Source organism: Oncorhynchus keta, unplaced genomic scaffold (genome assembly GCF_023373465.1).
Source record: "Oncorhynchus keta strain PuntledgeMale-10-30-2019 unplaced genomic scaffold, Oket_V2 Un_contig_25098_pilon_pilon, whole genome shotgun sequence".
Classification (NCBI taxonomy): domain Eukaryota; kingdom Metazoa; phylum Chordata; class Actinopteri; order Salmoniformes; family Salmonidae; genus Oncorhynchus; species Oncorhynchus keta.
The window spans coordinates 1329-27224 of NW_026284265.1; the positions used below are offsets into that span (position 1 = coordinate 1329).

A 25896-nucleotide genomic window follows, 5' to 3' on the forward strand; every position below is an offset into this window, starting at 1 on the left:
CCCCGAGCTGACAAAGTAAAAATCTCCCCCTGAACAAGGTAGTTGACCCATTGTTCCCCGGTCATTGTAAATAAGAATTTGTTCTTAACTGACTTGCCTAGTTAAATAAAAGTTACAGAAAAAAATATGTTTAATGTTGCTGAAGTTTGTAGTGGATGTTTAAAGAAAACTGAAGCATGGATTACAGTTTCTCCTGGCCCATAGACTACTTTCAGGGTGAGGAACCATCTTACATCAAGTTGTAAAATCCTGGACTTCCCTTTAATTGTTTAATGAATGTCTCTGATTGGTGAAAGAGTTCACTCAACATGTGTGCGGTCTGAATCAGTCCCTGATTAGGAGAGAAGGAAAAACAAATGTTTCGTAAGGACCATAGTTGAATAGCCCGTCCAGATGAAACACCTCCTCTTGGTGTTTGGTGGTTCAGGTACATCCTCTACATGTTGACCTTTATTCACAGTACATTTGAATGGGGCATGCTGACCTTTATTCACAGTACATTTGAATGGGGCATGCTGACCTTTATTCACAGTACATTTGAATGGGGCATGCTGACCTTTATTCACAGTACATTTGAATGGGGCATGCTGACCTTTATTCACAGTACATTTGAATGGGGCATGCTGACCTTTAGTCACAGTACATTTGAATGGGGCATGCTGACTTTTATTCACAGTATATTTGAATGGGGCATGCTGACTTTTATTCACAGTACATTTGAATGGGGCATGCTGACCTTTATTCACAGTACATTTGAATGGGACATGCTGACTTTTTTTATTCACAGTACATTTGAATGGGACATGACCTTTATTCACAGTACATTTGAATGGGGCATGGTGACCTTTATTCACAGTACATTTGAATGGGGCATGCTGACCTTTAGTCAGAGTACATTTGAATGGGGCATGCTGACCTTTAGTCACAGTACATTTGAATGGGGCATGCTGACCTTTATTCACAGTACATTTGAATGGGGCATGCTGACTTTTTTATTCACAGTACATTTGAATGGGACATGCTGACTTTTTTATTCACAGTACATTTGAATGGGACATGACCTTTATTCACAGTACATTTGAATGGGGCATGGTGACCTTTATTCACAGTACATTTGAATGGGGCATACGTATGGAATCTAAGATCCTTGTCCTTTTCTTCTCACTGTATCCTCCTACAGTTGCACTAAAGCTAAACACACCAAACTCTGCATACATGTTCTGTTGGTGTTGAGCTGATGCTCTATTGTTGTACATTCACCCTCTGTTTATATAGGTCATCCAGTGGGAATAAACATACCAAGATCGAGCTCTCTCTTTCCCTCCCTCTCCTCAAAGTATTTGTTACTGCTCTAAACTCAGCATGACATACCCGTCTGTCTGTCTGTGTGTTCTAAGGTCCAGGAATACCAGACGCGGTTCGAGAGCATCCCTGATATGCTGGAGCTGGATCACCTGACTGTGTCCGGTGACGTCACGTTTGGAAAACAAGTTTCTCTCAAGGTGAGTTCACAGGCCCCTGAGGTTTTTCTGGCTAGGTCACATGGTCAGGGAGATTCTTAGTCCTATATTATCTCAGAGAAACATCTGGGCCCAGATGGAATGAAGGAACTTTACAATAACAATGATACAGTTGAAGTTAGAAGTTTACATACACTTAGGTTGGAGTCATTAAAACTCGTTTTTCAACCACTCCACAAATTTCTTGTTAACAAACTATAGTTTTGGCAAGTCGGTTAGGGCCTCTACTTTGTGCATGACACAAGTAATTTTTCCAACAATTGTTTACAGACACATTGATTTATAAGTTAAATAATCTATCACAATTCCAGTGGGTCAGAAGTTTATATACACTAAATAGACTGTGCCTTAAAACAGCTTTGACAATTAATGGCTTTAGAAGCTTCTGATAGGTTAATTGACATCATTTGAGTCAATTGGAGGTGTACCTGTGGATGTATTTAAACTTTTGCTTGACATCATGGGAAAATCAAAAGAAATCAGCCAAGACCTCAGGAAAAAAAAATGTGTAGACCTCCACAAGTCTGGTTCATCCTTGGGAGCAATTTCCAAAGGCGTGAAGGTACCACATCAGTCAGGAAATGAAAGCTTGGTCGCAAATGGGTCTACCAAATGGACAATGACCCCAAACATACTTCCAAAGTGGTGGCAAAATGGCTGAAGGACACAACAGAGTCAAGGTATTGGAGTGGCCATCACAAAGCCCTGACCTCAATCCTATAGAAAATGTGTGGGCTGAACTGAAAAAGTGTGTGTGAGCAAGGAGGCCTATAAACCTGACTCAGTTACACCTTCTCTGTCAGGAGGAATGGGCCAAAATTCACCCAACTTATTGTGGGTAGCATGTGGAAGGCTACCCGAAACGTTTGACCCAAGTTAAACAATTTAAAGGCAACGCTACCAAATACTAATTGAGTGTATGTAAACTTCTGACCCACTGGGAATGTGTTGAAAGAAATAAAACCTGAAATAAATCATTCTCTCTACTATTATTCTGACATTTCACATTCTTAAAATAAAGTGGTGATCCTAACTGACCTAAGACAGGGAATTTATACTATGATTAAATGTCAGGATTTTTTTTTAAACTTTGTTTAAATGTACAGTGGGGCAAAAAAGTATTGTCAGCCACCAATTGTGCAAGTTCTCCCACTTTAAAAGATGACAGAGGCCTCTAATTTTCATCATAGGTACACTTCAACTATGACAGACAAAATGAAAAAAATAATTCCAGAAAATCACATTGTAGGATTTTTAATGAATTTATTTGCAAATTATGGTGGAAAATAAGTATTTGGTCACCTACAAACAAGCAAGATTTCTGGCTCTCACAGATCTGTAATTTCTTCTTTAAGAGGCTCCTCTGTCCTCCACTCGTTACCTGTATTAATGGCACCTGTTTGAACTTGTTATCAGTATAAAAGACACCTGTCCACAACCTCAAACAGTCACACTCCAAACTCCACTATGGCCAGGACCAAAGAGCTGTCAAAGGACACCAGAAACAAAATTGTAGACCTGCACCAGGCTGGGAAGACTGAATCTGCAATAGGTAAGCAGCTTGGTTTGAAGAAATCAACTGTGGGAGCAATTATTAGGAAGACATACAAGACCACTGATAATCTCCCTCGATCTGGGGCTCCACGCAAGATCTCACCCTGTGGGGTCAAAATGATCACAAGAACGGTAAGCAAAAATCCCAGTACCACACGGGACCAAAGTAACAAAGCCTACCATCAGTAACACACTACGTCGCCAGGGACTCAAATCCCGCAGTGCCAGACGTGTCCCCCTGATTAAGCCAGTACATGTCCAGGCCCGTCTGAAGTTTGCTAGAGAGCATGGATGATCCAGAAGAAGATAGGGATAATGTCATATGGTCAGATGAAACCAAAATATAACATTTTTGGTAAAAACTCAACTCGTCGTGTTTGGAGGACAAAGAATGCTGAGTTGCATCCAAAGAACACAATACCTACTGTGAAGCATGGGGGTGGAAACATCATGCCTAGGGGCTGTTTTTCTGCAAAGGGACCAGGGCGACTGATCCGTGTAAAGGAAAGAATGAATGGGGCCATGTATTGTGAGATTTTGAGTGAAAACCTCCTTCCATCAGCAAGGGCATTGAAGATGAAATATGGCTGGATCTTTCAGCATGACAATGATCCAAACACATCGCCCAGGCAATGAAGGAGTGGCTTCGTAAGAAGCATTTCAAGGTCCTGGAAAGGCCTAGCCAGTCTCCAGATCTCAACCCCATAGAAAATCTTTGGAGGGAGTTGAAAGTCCGTGTTGCCCAGCAACAGCCCCAAAACATCACTGCTCTAGAGGAGATCTGCATGGAGGAATGGGCCAAAATACCAGCAACAGCGTGTGAAAACCTTGTGAAGACTTACGGAAAACGTTTGACCTCTGTCATTGCCAACAAAGGGTATATAACAAAGTATTGAGATAAACTTTTGTTATTGACCAAATACTTATTTTCCACCATAATTTGCAAATAAATTCATTAAAAATCCTACAATGTGATTTTCTAGATTTTTTTTCTCATTTTGTCTGCCATAGTTGAAGTGTACCTATGATGACAATTACAGGCCTCTCTCATCTTTTTAAGTGGGAGAACTTGCACAATTGGTGGCTGACTAAATACTTTTTTGCCCCACTGTATTTGGCTAAGGTGTATGTAAACTTCCCCACTTCAAATATACGTAATGCATAAGATACCTTGGATGGCTGAGGTGGTTCCCTCCAGAATGCCCTTCCCTAAGTGTAAACTGGATAGAGCTCTACTGAGGATCAGTTTAACATGGTAGTATTTTGCTCTAGTCTAGGAGAGGTAGATGCAGTCTTCCAACAGGGGGAAGGACAGCATAGGGGTCCAAGGTTTTCGTTGTATTTTCTTACTCTGACCTTTCAGCACACAGACCATGTGATCGGGCTAACATTCCTTTCTGATTACTATGACTACGATTATTATGACTACGATTACTATGACTACGCCTAATTAACATACTATGGACTCCACATGCTTTATCAGCTGGCACGTGAAAGGAATTAACCAGGTGTAGCCGAGTGTTACGCTCATCTTAAGGACTTAAGTCTGGACATTGACGCTCAACTGTTCTCTGACCTCATCGCAACACTTCCCGACCTTAACTCTCATCATTGGATGTTGGGCGGATATTTCAATTGTGTATTGAATCCAAGTCGAGACAGATCCAGACCCGAAGCCCAACAATGCAATTTCAAAATCAGGCGCAGTGTTTAACTCCTTTCTAGAATCCTATAATTTGTCTAATCCATGGAGGAGGAGCAATCACATTGCTAAACAGTACTCCTTGTTTCCTTCAGTCCACAGCTCATACTGTAGGATTGACTTGTTTCCTTCAGTCCACAGCTCATACTGTAGGATTGACTTGTTTCCTTCAGTCCACAGCTCATACTGTAGGATTGACTTGTTTCCTTCAGTCCACAGCTCATACTGTAGGATTGACTTGTTTCCTCCAGTCCACAGCTCATACTGTAGGATTGACTTGTTTCCTCCAGTCCACAGCTCATACTGTAGGATTGACTTGTTTCCTCCAGTCCACAGCTCATACTGTAGGATTGACTTGTTTCCTCCAGTCCACAGCTCATACTGTAGGATTGACTTGTTTCCTCCAGTTCACAGCTCATACTGTAGGATTGACTTGTTTCCTCCAGTTCACAGCTCATACTGTAGGATTGACTTGTTTCCTCCAGTCCACAGCTCATACTGTAGGATTGACTTGTTTCCTCCAGTTCACAGCTCATACTGTAGGATTGACTTGTTTCCTCCAGTCCACAGCTCATACTCTAGGATTGACTTGTTTCCTCCAGTCCACAGCTCATACTCTAGGATTGACTTGTTTCCTCCAGTCCACAGCTCATACTGTAGGATTTACTTGTTTCCTCCAGTCCACAGCTCAAACACTAGGATTTACTTTTTCCTGCTGGACAATAGAATTCTTCCTTTTGTAACTAATAGCCAATATCACAATATCCTTGTCTCAGACCGTAGACCTGTCCTATCTCAGACCATAGACCTGTCCTATCTCAGACCGTAGACCTGTCCTATCTCAGACCATAGACCTGTCCTATCTCAGACCATAGACCTGTCCTATCTCAGACCATAGACCTGTCCTATCTCAGACCATAGACCTGTCCTATCTCAGACCATAGACCTGTCCTATCTCAGACCATATACCTGTCCTATCTCAGACCATAGACCTGTCCTATCTCAGACTATAGACCTGTCCTATCTCAGACCGTAGACCTGTCCTATCTCAGACCGTAGACCTGTCCTATCTCAGACTATAGACCTGTCCTATCTCAAACCGTAGACCTGTCCTATCTCAGACCGTAGACCTGTCCTATCTCAGACCGTAGACCTGTCCTATCTCAGACCATAGACCTGTCCAGCTAGATATCCACTCTCTGGACAGTACTGTGTCACAACTCACGTGACGACTTGACCCACTACTACTATCCTGTAGTGCCTTTAAAAAATGCATATAAACTCACATTGATGTCTTTTTACAGATCAATGTCACCCCTGACATGTCTCATTCTACTGTGTGTGAGATGTTAAAACCTTATCTAAGGGGCTACATTATTTCATACACAGCATATGACAACGAACAGCAAACGCTTAGCGACGCTATAACAACTCATTCTAGATGTGGACAACAGATATGCCTAGTCTCCGATTCCTGAACTAGCAGAGAGACTGTAGCAGAGAGACTGCTACACTAATCAGAATTTGACAATCTTTCCACCAAACAAACGGAGCAGCTTTTGTTTAAGTCGAGATAAAGATTCTCTGAACACAGAGAGAAAGCAAGTTGTTATCTCACCAGCTTCGACAATCCGCTGCTAGCAGCACCATACCTGAAATCTGTGTTGCAGCTGATTTAACCTCTTGCGCCGAGCCATCCCGGATCCGGTATCGTGACTACAGCCTCAAGCTCATTACCATAACTCAACGTTAACGATTTCTAAAAATCGCAAATGAAATGAAATAAATATGCCTGTTCTCAAGCTTAGCCTTTTCTTAACAACACTGTCATCTGAGATTTTCAAAATATGCTTTTGAACCATAGAAAATCAATCATTTGTGTAAGAGTGTTGATGGCTAGCTTAGCATTTAGCGTAGCATTTAGCACGCAACATATTCACAAAAACCAGCAAAGGAATCAAATAAAATAATTTACCTTTGAAGAACTTCAGATGTTTCAATGAGGAGACTCTCAGTTACATAGCAGATGTCCAGTTTTTCCTGAAAGATTCTTTGTGTTGGACAAATCGCTCCGTTTTGTTACTACACATTTGGCTACCGAAACGAACCGTCACCAAAACGTCTAACTTTTTTCCGAATTAACTCCATAATATCGACCGAAACATGGCAAACGTTGTTTGAATCAATCCTCAAGGTGTTTTGTCAAATATCTCTTCATTGATATGCCGTTCATGGAAGCATGGTTTTTCTCAGAATCCCATGGAAAAATACCAGCAGCTGAGTCTTGCGCACCAATTTCCACGCAGGACACCGTGCCGACACTTGGCAAATGTAGTCTCTTATGGTCAATCTTCCAATGATATGCCTGCAAATACGTCACAATGCTCCAGACCCCTTGGGGAAACGATAGAAAGGCTAGGCTCATTCCTGTCGCATTCACAGCCATATAAGGAGATAATGCAAAACGTAGCCTCAGAAATCCTGTTCATTTCCTGGTTGCAGAAACATCTCAAGAGGTTAACTTCTACCTATCCCAAAGAAATCAACAATCAATTTAAGCAACTCTACTCTGCTCTTTACTCGTCTGAGGCTCTTCCTGACACATCTCGTATACATGCATTTCTAGACACTCTGGAACTCTGTCTCAATTCAGATGAACAAACTAACATGGGATGCCTAAATAAGTGATGATGAAGCTACTCTGGCAATCCAGTCCATGCAGAGTGGTAAAGCCCCTGGGCCCGATGGCTTCCCTGTTGAATTTTATAAAGCCTTCTCCTCTAAATTATCCCCTATCCTCAGCTCAATGTACATTGAAATCCTTTCTAGTCAGAAACTGCCACAGACACCCAGGCGACTATTTCGGTTTTGCTTAAAAAAGACCAGAATCCCCTAGACTGTGGCTCATACCGCCCTGTAAGCCTTCTGTGCTGCAATCATAACATTCTCACTAGGGTCGTCTCGTGCCGTTCAGAGACAGTGATGCCTAATATAATTAACTGTGACCAAACCGGATGTATCTCAGGTGGACAATCTTTCTATAGTATGAACCGGCTATGTAATGTTCTTTATTCAGCCCACTCAACTCTACAGCCAGAGGTCGTCAGCTCTCTTGATGCTGAGAAGGCTTTCGACCGGGTTGACTGGGAATATCTATTTACAGTACTAGAGACTACAGTACAGACTACCTCTCTATTTACAGTACTAGAGACTACAGTACAATCTCTCTATTTACAGTACTAGAGACTACAGTACAGACCTATCTCTCTATTTACAGTACTAGAGACTACAGTACAGACCTATCTCTCTATTTACAGTACTAGAGACTACAGTACAGACCTATCTCTCTATTTACAGTACTAGAGACTACAGTATTATCTCTCTATTTACAGTACTAGAATACAGTACAGACTACAGTACAGACTACAGTACAGACCTATCTCTCTATTTACAGTACTAGAGACTACAGTACAGACTACAGTACAGTACTATCTCTCTATTTACAGTACTAGAGACTACAGTACAGACTACAGTACAATCTCTCTATTTACAGTACTAGAGACTACAGTACAGACTACAGTACAGTACTATCTCTCTATTTACAGTACTAGAGACTACAGTACAGACTACAGTACAGTACTATCTCTCTATTTACAGTACTAGAGACTACAGTACAGACTACAGTATAGTACTATCTCTCTATTTACAGTACTAGACTACAGTACAGACTACAGTACAGTACTATCTCTCTATTTACAGTACTAGAGACTACAGTACAGACCTATCTCTCTATTTACAGTACTAGAGACTACAGTACAGACCTATCTCTCTATTTACAGTACTAGAGACTACAGTACAGACTACAGTACTATCTCTCTATTTACAGTACTAGAATACAGTACAGACTACAGTACAGACTACAGTACAGACCTATCTCTCTATTTACAGTACTAGAGACTACAGTACAGACTACAGTATTCTCTCTATTTACAGTACTAGAATACAGTACAGACTACAGTACAGACTACAGTATAGTACTATCTCTCTATTTACAGTACTAGAGACTACAGTACAGACTACAGTACAATCTCTCTATTTACAGTACTAGAGACTACAGTACAGACTACAGTATAGTACTATCTCTCTATTTACAGTACTAGAGACTACAGTACAGACTACAGTACAGTACTATCTCTCTATTTACAGTACTAGAGACTACAGTACAGACTACAGTATAGTACTATCTCTCTATTTACAGTACTAGAGACTACAGTACAGACTACAGTATAGTACTATCTCTCTATTTACAGTACTAGAGACTACAGTACAGACTACAGTACAGTACTATCTCTCTATTTACAGTACTAGAGACTACAGTACAGGTGGGAGGGAGGGAGGGAGGGAGAGATGGGTGGAGGGGAGGGAGGGGGGCGGCGAATGAGGGGTTGTACTGTTTTTGTTGCTATATCTGAAAATCTAAAATAAAGTTGTTTTTTAAAATTAAAAAGCAAATAAACTGAACCTGCCTTTTTAACCCCTTTACGCCCCTCCTCTCCTCCCTGTAGGGAACGGTCATCATCATAGCCAATCACGGAGATCGTATCGACATCCCGGCTGGAACGATACTGGAGAACAAGATTGTGTCGGGCAACCTTCGCATCCTGGACCACTGAAGCCTTTAACTACTCCTCCAGCACCACATCCACCACCGTCATGTGACCAGACACATCCACCACATCATGTGACCAAGCCAGACACATCCACCACCATCATGTGACCAAGCCAGACACATCCACCACATCATGTGACCAAGCCAAACACATCAACCCCAACCATGTGACCAGACATCCACCACCATCATGTGACCAGACACATCCACCACATCATGTGACCAAGCCAAACACATCAACCCCAACCATGTGACCAGACATCCATCATGTGACCAGACACATTCACCCCAATCATGTGACCGAGGCAGACTTGATCCAGACTCCTTTAAATAAACTCCTTAGAGAGGGGTGTCATACCCAACAGATTGTGATGTGATATCCATGCTATACTACACCTGTAGTATTTCAGATCCCTGCCCATTAGATTCCCTTACTGGATGAGAATCATGATAGAAGTCATATGGATGTGATGTCAACGGGAGATTCAATATCTACTGTACATGTTAGTACAGTCTTAGACTGGGATTCAATATCTACTGTACATGTTAGTACAGTCTTAGACTGGGATTCAATATCTACTGTACATGTTAGTACAGTCTTAGACTGGGATTCAATATCTACTGTACATGTCAGTACAGTCTTAGACTGGGATTCAATATCTACTGTACATGTCAGTACAGTCTTAGACTGGGATTCAATATCTACTGTACATGTCAGTACAGTCTTAGACTGGGATTCAATATCTACTGTACATGTCAGTACAGTCTTAGACTGGGATTCAATATCTACTGTACATGTCAGTACAGTCTTAGACTGGGATTCAATATCTACTGTACATGTTAGTACAGTCTTAGACTGGGATTCAATATCTACTGTACATGTCAGTACAGTCTTAGACTGGGATTCAATATCTACTGTACATGTCAGTACAGTCTTAGACTGGGATTCAATATCTACTGTACATGTCAGTACAGTCTTAGACTGGGATTCAATATCAACTGTACATGTTAGTACAGTCTTAGACTGGGATTCAATATCTACTGTACATGTCAGTACAGTCTTAGACTGGGATTCAATATCCATTGTACATGTTAGTACAGTCTTAGACTGGGATTCAATATCTACTGTACATGTTAGTACAGTCTTAGACTGGGATTCAATATCTACTGTACATGTTAGTACAGTCTTAGACTGGGATTCAATATCTACTGTACATGTCAGTACAGTCTTAGACTGGGATTCAATATCTACTGTACATGTCAGTACAGTCTTAGACTGGGATTCAATATCTACTGTACATGTTAGTACAGTCTTAGACTGGGATTCAATATCTACTGTACATGTTAGTACAGTCTTAGACTGGGATTCAATATCTACTGTACATGTCAGTACAGTCTTAGACTGGGATTCAATATCTACTGTACATGTTAGTACAGTCTTAGACTGGGATTCAATATCTACTGTACATGTTAGTACAGTCTTAGACTGGGATTCAATATCTACTGTACATGTTAGTACAGTCTTAGACTGGGATTCAATATCTACTGTACATGTCAGTACAGTCTTAGACTGGGATTCAATATCTACTGTACATGTTAGTACAGTCTTAGACTGGGATTCAATATCTACTGTACATGTCAGTACAGTCTTAGACTGGGATTCAATCCGATCGGGGATTTGGACATTGCACCATTTAAAGGTAACTCCTGATTGAGCCGACAGATACAGTATTTACCGTGAATTTAGTGACCATGAACGTGGGAACATTGCCTTTAAAACATGCATTACAGACAAAGCGGGATCGGATTGCATCCCGGCCCTAATTGACAATTCAATATTATATAATGTCCACAACAATATTGAAGGAATACCAGTCAACAATATTATGAAATACTTGTCATTGTTATTTTTATCAGAAAATATTTTGAAGGAGTTTGTCAGTCTTTTTAAAAAGTGTTTTTTTTACATCAAAATTATTATTTCACTGTAATCTTATTCCACTTGTACCTTACTGTCTCTCCATCCCTCCATCTATCCCTCTCTCCATCCCTCCATCTATCCCTCTCTCCACCCCTCTCTCTCTCCCTATCCCTCTCCATTCCTCTCTTCAATAGCTCTCTGTCCAGAAAGAGAGAGAACGGTTGCATTTTCTGCTCAAGTGTTGTTCTTACACACAGAGGTCTACTATAGGAGAGTTGATGACACACAGAGACCTACTATAGGAGAGTTGATAACACACAGAGACCTACTATAGTTGATGACACACAGAGACAATAATAATATAATATATGCCATTTAGCAGACGCTTTTATCCAAAGCGACTTACAGTCATGTGTGCATACATTCTACGTATGGGTGGTCCCGGGGATCGAACCCACTACCCTGGCGTTACAAGCGCCATGCTCTACCAACTGAGCTACAGAAGGACACACAGAGGTCTACTATAGGAGAGTTGATAACACAGAGACCTACTGTAGGAGAGTTGATGACACACAGAGGTCTACTGCAGGAGAGTTGATGACACACAGAGACCTACTGCAGGAGAGTTGATGACACAGAGACCTACTGTAGGAGATTGATAACACAGAGACCTACTGTAGGAGAGTTGATAACACACAGAGACCTACTGTAGGAGAGTTGATAACACACAGAGACCTACTGTAGGAGAGTTGATGACACACAGAGGCCTACTGTAGGAGAGTTGATAACACACAGAGACCTACTGTAGGAGAGTTGATAACACAGAGACCTACTGTAGGAGAGTTGATAACACAGAGGCCTACTGTAGGAGAGTTGATAACACAGAGACCTACTGTAGGAGAGTTGATAACACACAGAGACCTACTGTAGGAGAGTTGATAACACACAGAGACCTACTGTAGGAGAGTTGATAACACACAGAGACCTACTGTAGGGGAGTTGATAACACAGAGACCTACTGTAGGAGAGTTGATAACACAGAGACCTACTGTAGGAGAGTTGATAACACAGAGGCCTACTGTAGGAGAGTTGATAACACAGAGGCCTACTGTAGGAGAGTTGATAACACAGAGACCTACTGTAGGAGAGTTGATAACACAGAGACCTACTGTAGGAGAGTTGATAACACAGAGACCTACTGTAGGAGAGTTGATAACACACAGAGACCTACTGTAGGAGAGTTGATAACACAGAGACCTACTGTAGGAGAGTTGATAACACAGAGACCTACTGTAGGAGAGTTGATAACACAGAGACCTACTGTAGGAGAGTTGATAACACACAGAGACCTACTGTAGGAGAGTTGATAACACAGAGACCTACTGTAGGAGAGTTGATGACACACAGAGACCTACAGAGACCTACTGTAGGAGAGTTGATAACACAGAGACCTACTGTAGGAGAGTTGATGACCTACTGTAGGAGAGTTGATAACACACAGAAACCTACTGTAGGAGAGTTGATAACACACAGAGACCTACTGTAGGAGAGTTGATAACACACAGAGACCTACTGTAGGAGAGTTGATAACACAGAGACCTACTGTAGGAGAGTTGATAACACAGAGACCTAGGAGAGTTGATAACACAGAGACCTACTGTAGGAGAGTTGATAACACAGAGACCTACTGATAGGAGAGTTGATAACACAGAGACCTACTGTAGGAGAGTTGATAACACAGAGACCTACTGTAGGAGAGTTGATAGACCTACAGGAGACCTACTGTAGGAGAGTTGATAACACACAGAGACCTACTGTAGGAGAGTTGATAACACAGAGACCTACTGTAGGAGAGTTGATAACACAGAGACCTACTGTAGGAGAGTTGATAACACAGAGACCTACTGTAGGAGAGTTGATAACACAGAGACCTACTGTAGGAGAGTTGATAACACACAGAGACCTACTGTAGGAGAGTTGATAACACAGGCCTACTGTAGGAGAGTTGATAACACGAGACCTACTGTAGGAGAGTTGATAACACACAGAGACCTACTGTAGGAGAGTTGATAACACACAGAGACCTACTGTAGGGGAGTTGATAACACACAGAGACCTACTGTAGGAGAGTTGATAACACAGAGGCCTACTGTAGGAGAGTTGATAACACAGAGGCCTACTGTAGGAGAGTTGATAACACAGAGACCTACTGTAGGAGAGTTGATAACACAGAGACCTACTGTAGGAGAGTTGATAGACCTACTGTAGGAGAGTTGATAACACAGAGACCTACTGTAGGAGAGTTGATGACCTACTGTAGGAGAGTTGATAACACAGAGACCTACTGTAGGAGAGTTGATAACACAGAGACCTACTGTAGGAGAGTTGATAACACAGAGACCTACTGAGGAGAGTTGATAACACACAGAGACCTACTGTAGGAGAGTTGATAACACAGAGAGACCTACTGTAGGAGGTTGATAACACACAGAGACCTACACACAGAGACCTACTGTAGGAGAGTTGATACACACAGAGACCTACTGTAGGAGAGTTGATAACACAGAGACCTACTGTAGGAGAGTTGATAACACAGAGACCTGTAGGAGAGTTGATGACACAGACCTACTGTAGGAGAGTTGATAACACAGAGACCTACTGTAGGAGAGTTGATTGATAACACACAGAGACCTACTGTAGGAGAGTTGATATAACACAGAGACCTACTGTAGACCTACTGTAGGAGAGTTGATGACACACAGAGACCTACTGTAGGAGAGTTGATAACACAGAGACCTACTGTAGGAGAGTTGGAGAGTAGGAGAGTTGATAACACAGAGACCTACTGTTAGGAGAGTTGATAACACAGAGACCTAGCGCCTGCTCTAGGAGAGCTGATGACACACAGAGGACTACTATAGGAGAGTTGATAACACAGAGACCTACTGTAGGAGAGTTGATGACACACAGAGGTCTACTGCAGGAGAGTTTGACTATGACACAGAGACCTACAGGAGATTGATAACACAGAGACCTACTGTAGGAGAGTTGATAACACAGAGACCTACTGTAGGAGAGTTGATAACACACAGAGACCTACTGTAGGAGAGTTGATAACACAGAGGCCACAGGAGATAACACAGAGACCTACTGTAGGAGAGTTGATAACACACAGAGACCTACTGTAGGAGAGTTGATAACACACAGAGACCTACTAACACAGAGACCTACTGTAGGAGAGTTTGCCTATAGGAGAGTTGATAACACAGAGACCTACTGTAGGAGAGTTGATAACACACAGAGACCTACTGTAGGAGAGTTGATAACACACAGAGACCTACTGTAGGAGAGTTGATAACACACAGAGACCTACTGTAGGGAGTTGATAACACAGAGACCTACTGTAGGAGAGTTGATAACACAGAGACCTACTGTAGGAGAGTTGATAACACAGAGAGGCCTACTGTAGGAGAGTTGATAACACAGAGGCCACAGAGACCTACTGTAGGAGAGTTGATAACACAGAGACACTGTAGGAGAGAGACCTACTGTAGGAGAGTTGATAACTGTAGGAGAGTTGATAACACAGAGACCTACTGTAGGAGAGTTGATAACACAGAGACCTACTGTAGGAGAGTTGATAACACAGAGACCTACTGTAGGAGAGTTGATAACACACAGAGACCTACTGTAGGAGAGTTGATAACACAGAGACCTACTGTAGGAGAGTTGATAACACACAGAGACCTACTGTAGGAGAGTTGATAACACAGAGACCTACTGTAGGAGAGTTGATAACACAGAGAGAGACCTACTGTAGGAGAGTTGATAACACACAGAGACCTACTGTAGGAGAGTTGATAACACACAGAGACCTACTGTAGGAGAGTTGATAACACACAGAGACCTACTGTAGGAGAGTTGATAACACACAGAGACCTACTGTAGGAGAGTTGATAACACAGAGACCTACTGTAGGAGAGTTGATAACACACAGAGACCTACTGTAGGAGAGTTGATAACACAGAGACCTACTGTAGGAGAGTTGATAACACAGAGACCTACTGTAGGAGAGTTGATAACACAGAGACCTACTGTAGGAGAGTTGATAACACAGAGACCTACTGTAGGAGAGTTGATAACACAGAGACCTACTGTAGGAGAGTTGATAACACACAGAGACCTACTGTAGGAGAGTTGATAACACACAGAGACCTACTGTAGGAGAGTTGATAACACACAGAGACCTACTGTAGGGGAGTTGATAACACAGAGACCTACTGTAGGAGAGTTGATAACACAGAGGCCTACTGTAGGAGAGTTGATAACACAGAGACCTACTGTAGGAGAGTTGAGAGACCTACTGTAGGAGAGTTGATAACACACAGAGACCTACTGTAGGAGAGTTGATAACACAGAGACCTACTGTAGGAGAGTTGATGACACACAGAGACCTACTGTAGGAGAGTTGATAACACAGAGACCTACTGTAGGAGAGTTGATGACACACAGAGACCTACTGTAGGAGAGTTGATAACACAGAGACCTACTGTAGGAGAGTTGATAACACACAGAGACCTACTGTAGGAGAGTTGATAACACACAGAGACCTACTGTAGGAGAGTTGATAACACAGAGACCTACTGTAGGAGAGTTGATAACACAGAGACCTACTGTAGGAGAGTTGATAACACAGAGACCTACTGTAGGAGAGTTGATAACACAGAGACCTACTGTAGGAGAGTTGATAACACAGAGACCTACTGTAGGAGAGTTGATAACACAGAGACCTACTGTAGGAGAGTTGATAACACAGAGACCTACTGTAGGAGAGTTGATAACACAGAGATCTACTGTAGGAGAGTTGATAACACAGAGACCTACTGTAGGAGAGTTGATAACACACAGAGACCTACTGTAGGAGAGTTGATAACACAGAGACCACTGTAGGAGAGTTGAGACCTACTGTAGGAGAGTTGATAACACAGAGACCTACTGTAGGAGAGATAACACACAGAGACCTACTGTAGGAGAGTTGATAACACACAGAGACCTACTGTAGGAGAGTTGATAACACAGAGACCTACTGTGTGTTGATAACACAGAGACCTACTGTAGGAGAGTTGATAACACAGAGACCTACTGTAGGAGAGTTGATAACACAGAGACCTACTGTAGGAGAGTTGATAACACAGAGACCTACTGTAGGAGAGTTGATAACACAGAGACCTACTGTAGGAGAGTTGATAACACAGAGACCTACTGTAGGAGAGTTGATAACACACAGAGACCTACTGTAGGAGAGTTGATAACACAGAGACCTACTGTAGGAGAGTTGATAACACAGAGACCTACTGTAGGAGAGTTGATAACACAGAGACCTACTGTAGGAGAGTTGATAACACACAGAGACCTACTGTAGGAGAGTTGATAACACACAGAGACCTACTGTAGGAGAGTTGATAACACACAGAGACCTACTGTAGGAGAGTTGATAACACACAGAGACCTACTGTAGGAGAGTTGATAACACACAGAGACCTACTGTAGGATAGTTGATAACACAGAGACCTACTGTAGGAGAGTTGATAACACAGAGATCTACTGTAGGAGAGTTGATAACACAGAGACCTACTGTAGGAGAGTTGATGACACAGACCTACTGGAGGAGAGTTGATAACACAGAGACCTACTGTAGGAGAGTTGATAACACACAGAGACCTACTGTAGGAGAGTTGATAACACACAGAGACCTACTGTAGGAGAGTTGATAACACAGAGACCTACTGTAGGAGAGTTGATAACACAGAGACCTACTATAGGAGAGTTGATGACACAGAGACCTACTATAGGAGAGTTGATAACACAGAGACCTACTGTAGGAGAGTTGATGACACACAGAAACCTACTGTAGGAGAGTTGATAACACAGAGACCTACTGTAGGAGAGTTGATAACACAGAGAGACCTACTGTAGGAGAGTTGATAACACACAGAGACCTACTGTAGGAGAGTTGATAACACAGAGATCTACTGTAGGAGAGTTGATAACACACAGAGACCTACTGTAGGAGAGTTGATAACACACAGAGACCTACTGTAGGAGAGTTGATAACACAGAGACCTACTGTAGGAGAGTTGATAACACAGAGACCTACTGTAGGAGAGTTGATAACACAGAGACCTACTGTAGGAGAGTTGATAACACAGAGACCTACTGTAGGAGAGTTGATAACACACAGAGACCTACTGTAGGAGAGTTGATAACACACAGAGACCTACTGTAGGAGAGTTGATAACACAGAGACCTACTGTAGGAGAGTTGATAACACAGAGACCTACTGTCGGAGAGTTGATAACACAGAGACCTACTGTAGGAGAGTTGATAACACAGAGACCTACTGTAGGAGAGTTGATAACACAGAGACCTACTATAGGAGAGTTGATGACACAGAGACCTACTATAGGAGAGTTGATAACACAGAGACCTACTGTAGGAGAGTTGATGACACACAGAGACCTACTGTAGGAGAGTTGATAACACAGAGACCTACTGTAGGAGAGTTGATAACACAGAGAGACCTACTGTAGGAGAGTTGATAACACACAGAGACCTACTGTAGGAGAGTTGATAACACAGAGACCTACTGTAGGAGAGTTGATAACACAGAGACCTACTGTAGGAGAGTTGATAACACACAGAGACCTAGAGGGCTCGATTCATCTCATATCACAGAAGTTCAGCGTTATAGCGTGATTTAAATGAGGAAACGGTGAATGCGGTCTCCGCTGACCCGCTAACGTTGCCTTTACATTTCTATTGCGCTGTAGCGCAGATCTTCAGCACATCGGATTGGATCAAGTCCCTATTATCAGATGGTTGAATGACGACTCAACGTCTGAGGGGCCTACTGTCTGCAGAACGGGAGTCTGAAAGCTGTACGAGTGTTGTCCTGAGTCTGAAAGCAGTACGAGTGTTGTCCTGAGACTGAAAGCAGTACGAGTGTTGTCCTGAGACTGAAAGCAGTACGAGTGTTGTCCTGAGACTGAAAGCAGTATGAGTGTTGTCCTGAGACTGAAAGCTGTACGAGTGTTGTCCTGAGACTGAAAGCTGTACGAGTGTTGTCCTGAGACTGAAAGCAGTACGAGTGTTGTCCTGAGTCTGAAAGCAGTACGAGTGTTGTCCTGAGACTGAAAGCAGTACGAGTGTTGTCCTGAGACTGAAAGCAGTACGAGTGTTGTCCTGAGACTGAAAGCTGTACGAGTGTTGTCCTGAGTCTGAAAGCAGTACGAGTGTTGTCCTGAGACTGAAAGCTGTACGAGTGTTGTCCTGTGACTGAAAGCTGTACGAGTGTTGTCCTGAGACTGAAAGCAGTACGAGTGTTGTCCTGAGACTGAAAGCAGTACGAGTGTTGTCCTGAGTCTGAAAGCTGTACGAGTGTTGTCCTGAGACTGAAAGCAGTACGAGTGTTGTCCTGAGACTGAAAGCTGTACGAGTGTTGTCCTGAGACTGAAAGGGAGTCCCAGCTGCAGCTGATGGTATTCTCGAGCTGAATAAAGTGCAATATGAAATTAGCTCAAGCCTCTTGTCTGTTTTTAAATGTTTTACAGGACTACTATGGACATTTAGACTTTAAGGTAATTTACCCTTGAGCCAACATCCGTAGTGTTTGCGATCTCTGTGAACGTCAGGGAAATAGCCTTTTAAAAGGCACATTTTCAGTGTGCTTGTCGACAACACACCTTTCATTGAACCCAGAGGTTCACTCTTATTACAATAAAGTACAGCATCTGTACTGCTCTTTCATTCTCAAACTCTTTCCTTCACATTAGTGGTTTTCTGGGACATCTAAATCAAATCAAATCAAATTTTATTTATATAGCCCTTCGTACATCAGCTGATATCTCAAAGTGCTGTACATAAACCCAGCCTAAAACCCCAAACAGCAAGCAATGCAGGTGTAGAAGCACGGTGGCTAGGAAAAACTCCCTAGAAAGGCCAAAACCTAGGAAGAAACCTAGAGAGGAACCAGGCTATGTGGGGTGGCCAGTCCTCTTCTGGCTGTGCCGGGTGTAGATTATAACAGAACATGGCCAAGATGTTAAAATGTTCATAAATGACCAGCATGGTCGAATAATAATAAGGCAGAACAGAAACTGGAGCAGCCGCACGGCCAGGTGGACTGGGGACAGCAAGGAGTCATCATGTCAGGTAGTCCTGGGGCATGGTCCTAGGGCTCAGGTCCTCCGAGAGAGAGAAAGAAAGAGAGAATTAGAGAGAGCATATGTGGGGTGGCCAGTCCTCTTCTGGCTGTGCCGGGTGGAAATTATAACAGAACATGGCCAAGATGTTCAAATGTTCATAAATGACCAGCATGGTCGAATAATAATAAGGCAGAACAGTTGAAACTGGAGCAGCAGCACGGCCAGTTGGACTGGGGACAGCAAGGAGTCATCATGTCAGGTAGTCCTGGGGCATGGTCCTAGGGCTCAGGTCCTCCGAGAGAGAGAAAGAAAGAGAGAAGGAGAGAATTGGAGAACGCACACTTAGATTCACACAGGACACCGAATAGGACAGGATAAGTACTCCAGATATAACAAACTGACCCCAGCCCCCTGACACATAAACTACTGCAGCATAAATACTGGAGGCTGAGACAGGAGGGGTCAGGAGACACTGTGGCCCCATCCAAGGACACCCCCGGACAGGGCCAAACAGGAAGGATTTAACCCCACCCACTTTGCCAAAGCACAGCCCCCACACCACTAGAGGGATATCTTCAACCACCAACTTACCATCCTGAGACAAGGCTGAGTATAGCCCACAAAGATCTCCGCCATGGCACAACCCAAGGAGGGGCGCCAACCCAGACAGGATGACCACATCAGTGAATCAACCCACTCAGGTGACGCACCCCTTCCAGGGACGGCATGAGAGAGCCCCAGTAAGCCAGTGACTCAGCCCCTGTAATAGGGTTAGAGGCAGAGAATCCCAGTGGAAAGAGGGGAACCGGCCAGGCAGAGACAGCAAGGGCGGTTCGTCTGTACTGCTCTTTCATTCTCCAACTCTTTCCTTCACATTAGTGGTTTTCTGGGATATCTGTTGGTCTTCCCTGGTAGTTACATAGGGGGTCTTCCCTGGTGGTTACGTAGGGGATCTTCCCTGGTGGTTACGTAGGGGGTCTTCCCTGGTGGTTACGTAGGGGTCATCCCTGGTGGTTACGTAGGGGGTCTTCCCTGGTGGTTACGTAGGGGGTCTTCCCTGGTGGTTACGTAGGGGGTCTTCCCTGGTGGTTACGTAGGGGCCCTATTTTACATTTTTTCGAAAGTGTTTGCTTCGTGATTGGCCGGTTTTTACTCAACAACACAATTATCCTCTACAGTGGAAACCGATCAACAGTCTTCAAGATATGTTTTTATTGTGCGACTCCAAATCACGGATTCGAACCGGGGACTGTAGCGTCGCCTCTCGCACTGAGATGCAGTACCTGAGATAGCTGCACACAATTGAGTCCTTCTGAACACAGTCCATGTCCACAGTCAACATTCTGCAGAAATCTATTTCCACTCTGATGACTCAAGGTCTTTGAGAATCTCCGCAGGCTGAAGGCAGTTCTACTGCAGTCACAAGGTAATGCAGAGCCAGTGATCCAGTAAACCTACACTGTTAATGGCCTGAGCCGTGGCAGGAACAGGGGAGTGTGTGTGCAGAGTCCTGGGAACATAAAGATAAGCACTGGTCAGTGGAAATAAGGCCTACCCAGGCAGTTGGCCAGCAAAAACACAAACACTATTTAGTGCTTTAACCTGTGGTGGGAAAAGTACCCAATTGTCATATTTGTCACGTTCTGACCTTTATTTCCTTTGTTTTGTCTTTATTTAGTATGGTCAGGGCGTGAGTTGGGGTGGGCAGTCTGTGTTTTGTGTTTCTATGTTTTTCTATTTCTGTGTTTGGCCTAGTATGGTTCTCAATCAGAGGCAGGTGTCGTTAGTTGTCTTTGATTGAGAATCATACTTAGGTAGCCTGGGTTTCACTGTTGTTTTGTGGGTGTTTGTTTCCATTTCGGTTGTTTCGGTTTGTTCACGTTTATTGTTTTGAATTCTTAGTGTTCAGTTTATGTTTTTTAAAATAAACGTTATGGACACTTACCACGCTGCGCATTGGTCCTCCGATCCTTCTCGCTACTCCTCCTCAGAATAGGAGGAAGAAAACCTTTACAGAAACACCCACCAACCAAGGACCAAGCGGCGTGGTAACAGGCAGCAGCAGGAGAGGCAGCGATACCTGGAGAGATGGACTTGGGAGGAGATTCTGGACGGCAAAGGACCCTGGACTCAGCCAGGGGAATATCGTCGTTCCAAAGCGGAGTTGGAGGCAGCGAAAGCAGAGAGGCGCCATTATGAGGAGCTAGCACGGCAGAGCGGCTGGAAGCCCGAGAGACAGCCCCAAAAATGTCTTGGGCGGGGGCACACAGGGAGTGTGGTGAAGCCAGGTAGGAGACCTGCGCCAACTTCCTGTGCTTACCGGAGAGAGGGACCGGGCAGGCACCGTGTTATGCTGTGGAGCGCAGTTTCCCCAGTGCATAGAGTGGGCACCGAGCCAGGTGTCATGAAGCCTTACGCATGGTGTCCCCGGTTCGCCAGCACAGCCCAGTGCCGCACTGGCATGGCGACCGGGAGCATTCAACCAGGTAAGGTTGGGCAGGCTCACCTCCAGGCACCAGCCCTCCGGTGGCAGCCCCCCGCACCAGGCTGTCTCTCTGACCTTTGCCTACAGCTCATCAGAAGAGGAGGAGGAAAACCTTTACAATATTTGAGTAAAAGTAAAGATCCTTAATAGGAAATGACTGAAGTAAATGTCATCCAGTAAAAGTTTAGAAGTATTTGGTTTTAAATATACTGAAGTATCAAAAGTAAAAGTATAAATCATTTCAAATGACTTATTTAAAGCAAACCAGACGGCACCATGTTTTATGTTATTTATTTGTATTTACAGATAGCCAGGGTCACACTCCAACACTCAGACATCATTTACAGATAGCCAGGGTCACACTCCAACACCCAGACATCATTTACAGATAGCCAGGGTCACACTCCAACACTCAGACATCATTTACAGATAGCCAGGGTCACACTCCAACACCCAGACATCATTTACAGATAGCCAGGGTCACACTCCAACACTCAGACATCATTTACAGATAGCCAGGGTCACACTCCAACACTCAGACATCATTTACAGATAGCCAGGGTCACACTCCAACACTCAGACATCATTTACAGATAGCCAGGGTCACACTCCAACACTCAGACATCATTTACAGATAGCCAGGGTCACACTCCAACACCCAGACATCATTTACAGATAGCCAGGGTCACACTCCAACACTCAGACATCATTTACAGATAGCCAGGGTCACACTCCAACACTCAGACATCATTTACAGATAGCCAGGGTCACACTCCAACACTCAGACATCATTTACAGATAGCCAGGGTCACACTCCAACACTCAGACATCATTTACAGATAGCCAGGGTCACACTCCAACACTCAGACATCATTTACAGATAGCCAGGGTCACACTCCAACACTCAGACATCATTTACAGATAGCCAGGGTCACACTCCAACACTCAGACATCATTTACAGATAGCCAGGGTCACACTCCAACACTCAGACATCATTTACAGATAGCCAGGGTCACACTCCAACACCCAGACATCATTTACAGATAGCCAGGGTCACACTCCAACACTCAGACATCATTTACAGATAGCCAGGGTCACACTCCAACACCCAGACATCATTTACAGATAGCCAGGGTCACACTCCAACACCCAGACATCATTTACAGATAGCCAGGGTCACACTCCAACACCCAGACATCATTTACAGATAGCCAGGGTCACACTCCAACACTCAGACATCATTTACAGATAGCCAGGGTCACACTCCAACACCCAGACATCATTTACAGATAGCCAGGGTCACACTCCAACACTCAGACATCATTTACAGATAGCCAGGGTCACACTCCAACACTCAGACATCATTTACAGATAGCCAGGGTCACACTCCAACACTCAGACATCATTTACAGATAGCCAGGGTCACACTCCAACACTCAGACATAATTTACAGATAGCCAGGGTCACACTCCAACACTCAGACATCATTTACAGATAGCCAGGGTCACACTCCAACACTCAGACATCATTTACAGATAGCCAGGGTCACACTCCAACACTCAGACATCATGTACAGATAGCCAGGGTCACACCTCAACACTCAGACATCATTTACAGATAGCCAGGGTCACACTCCAACACTCAGACATCATTTACAGATAGCCAGGGTCACACTCCAACACTCAGACATCATTTACACATAGCCAGGGTCACACTCCAACACTCAGACATCATTTACAGATAGCCAGGGTCACACTCCAACACTCAGACATCATTTACAGATAGCCAGGGTCACACTCCAACACTCAGACATCATTTACAGATAGCCAGGGTCACACTCCAACACTCAGACATCATTTACAGATAGCCAGGGTCACACTCCAACACTCAGACATCATTTACAGATAGCCAGGGTCACACTCCAACACTCAGACATCATTTACAGATAGCCAGGGTCACACTCCAACACTCAGACATCATTTACAGATAGCCAGGGTCACACTCCAACACTCAGACATCATTTACAGATAGCCAGGGTCACACTCCAACACTCAGACATCATTTACAAATGAAGCATTTGTGTTTATTGAGTCCGCCATATCAGAGGCAGTAGGGATGACCAGGGATGTTCTCTTGATAAGGGCGTGAATTGGATAATGTTCCTGTCCTGCTAAGCATTCTAAAACTAGTACCTTTGGGTGTCAGTGGAGTAAACAGTACGTTAACTTATCTAGGAATGTAGTGAAGTAAAAGTAAAAGTTGAACTGTGACACACAACAAACACACACTCTCCTGCTCCTTTTAAGGGCACATAGTTTATCTACAAGATGAGGATAGTATTATCACTCCTTAATTAAACCATAAACATTTACCCATGGGGCTATGCCTCATTTTTACCTTGCGACAATGAACACATAACCCTGAAAGGGTATTTTCGATAATGCTTTCTGTGACCATGTGTGACAGATGCTGCTGCTTGAGTGCTTGGCTCTGCTGACTGCAGTATGTGGACAGCTTTCACTGCTGCTGATATCTTCACCACTCCCTCCTTACAGCGGAGAATCAGCTTTTTCTGGAGGTCAGAGGTCATCACCGTCTTAAAATCATGACTTTGGTTAAGGATGATGGCAGGCATCTCTTCAGAAACAGGGGGGGCACTGTGGTCTTTGAACCTCTGGAGGAAGTGGATGTTGTCCTCTGTGTGAGAGAACTTCTCCAGCTCAGCATCTCTCCTCCTCAGCTCAGCCACCTCCTGCTCCAGTCGCTCCAGGAGGCCTTCTGCCTGACTCACTTCAGCCTTCTCCTGGTCTCTGATCAGCTCCTTCACCTCAGAGCACCGTGTCTCCATGGTGCGGATCAGCTCAGCAAAGATCCTCTCGCTGTCGTCTACGGCTGCCTGTGCAGAGAGCTTCAGAGAGTCCACAGCCTGTCTCAGCTCCTGCATCTCCTTCTCTCTCTCCTGGATTCTCTGCTGGGATTTCTGTTGTTTCTCCCCCACCTGCTTCTGTTTCTCTGTCCTCTCTGCTGCAGCTGAGACTGTATCATGGCCTTTATGTTCATCCATCACACACAGCAGACAGATACACTGCTGATCGGTACGACAGTAAACTTCCAGCAGTTTGTCATGTTGAAAGCAGATCTTCTCCTGTAGTTGTGTGGAGGCTTTGACCAGCATGTGCTTCTTTAAGGCAGGGAAATTATAGTGAGGCTGGAGGTGAGTCTCACAGTAAGAGACCAGACATGCCAGACAGGACATGAGGGCTTTGTGTTTTCTCCCAGTGCAGAAATCACACTCCACATCTCCAGGTCCAGCATAACAGTGAGCAGGAGGAGCAGCAGGAGGAGCAGCAGGAGGAGCAGTATGTTTCAGTTTCTCCACCACTTTAGCCAGCAACGTGTTTCTGTTCAGAACAGGCCTTTGGACGAAGGTCTGTCGGCACTCTGGGCAGCTGTAGACACCTTTCAGATCGTCCTGATCCCAGCAGCCCTCAATACAGCACATACAGTAGTTGTGTCCACAGGAAGTAGTCACCGGATCCTTCAGTATATCCAAGCAGATTGAACAGCTAAATGAATCCCGATCTTCAAAAAATGCCTCTTCCATTTTGACACTCACTAACAAACGGCAGAGAGGAGTATCAGAGATAACTTTCGATTTCCTTGTTTGTGCAGAGGAAGAGGAGTGGCCTCCACAAGAGTAATACGAAACTTCCTGGTTCTGTGTGTGTGCCGTGTGCAAATCCTTGCCTGCAGAGGACACATTGAGATATCCTGCATCCCTGTTTCTCAGTCCTTTCTGCTCTGGCTGAGACTGGATCATCATGGTCTTTATGTTCATCT

The 25896-nt window shown here is 43.9% G+C and overlaps 2 protein-coding genes and 1 long non-coding RNA gene across 5 annotated transcripts; 1 reads left to right on the forward strand and 2 right to left on the reverse strand.

The window, feature by feature from the left end:
• Positions 1-210: 210 nt before the first annotated feature.
• On the reverse strand, positions 211-8397 carry LOC127922275 (uncharacterized). Of its 3 annotated transcripts, none has more exons than XR_008110743.1 (3): positions 5884-8397; positions 953-5837; positions 211-736 (listed from the first exon to the last, which is right to left on the reverse strand). It is a non-coding gene; the product is annotated as an uncharacterized LOC127922275 (long non-coding RNA). The 3 variants fall into 3 exon arrangements; XR_008110744.1 differs by lacking the exon at positions 5884-8397 and adding an exon at positions 809-880 and having other exon boundaries at positions 214-736; positions 953-1399; XR_008110742.1 differs by lacking the exon at positions 5884-8397 and adding an exon at positions 809-880 and having other exon boundaries at positions 214-736; positions 917-1399.
• On the forward strand, positions 1393-11329 carry LOC127922274 (uncharacterized). Its single transcript, XM_052505921.1, has 2 exons — positions 1393-1502; positions 9342-11329. The coding sequence occupies exon 2, from the start codon at positions 9907-9909 to the stop codon at positions 11158-11160; it is 1254 nt and encodes a 417-aa protein (XP_052361881.1). The 5' UTR covers positions 1393-1502; positions 9342-9906; the 3' UTR covers positions 11161-11329.
• Positions 11330-22330: 11001 nt separating this feature from the next.
• On the reverse strand, positions 22331-25890 carry LOC118381721 (E3 ubiquitin-protein ligase TRIM47-like). The gene has a single exon (XM_035768631.2). The coding sequence runs from the start codon at positions 25877-25879 to the stop codon at positions 24437-24439; it is 1443 nt and encodes a 480-aa protein (XP_035624524.2). The 5' UTR covers positions 25880-25890; the 3' UTR covers positions 22331-24436.
• Positions 25891-25896: the final 6 nt, after the last annotated feature.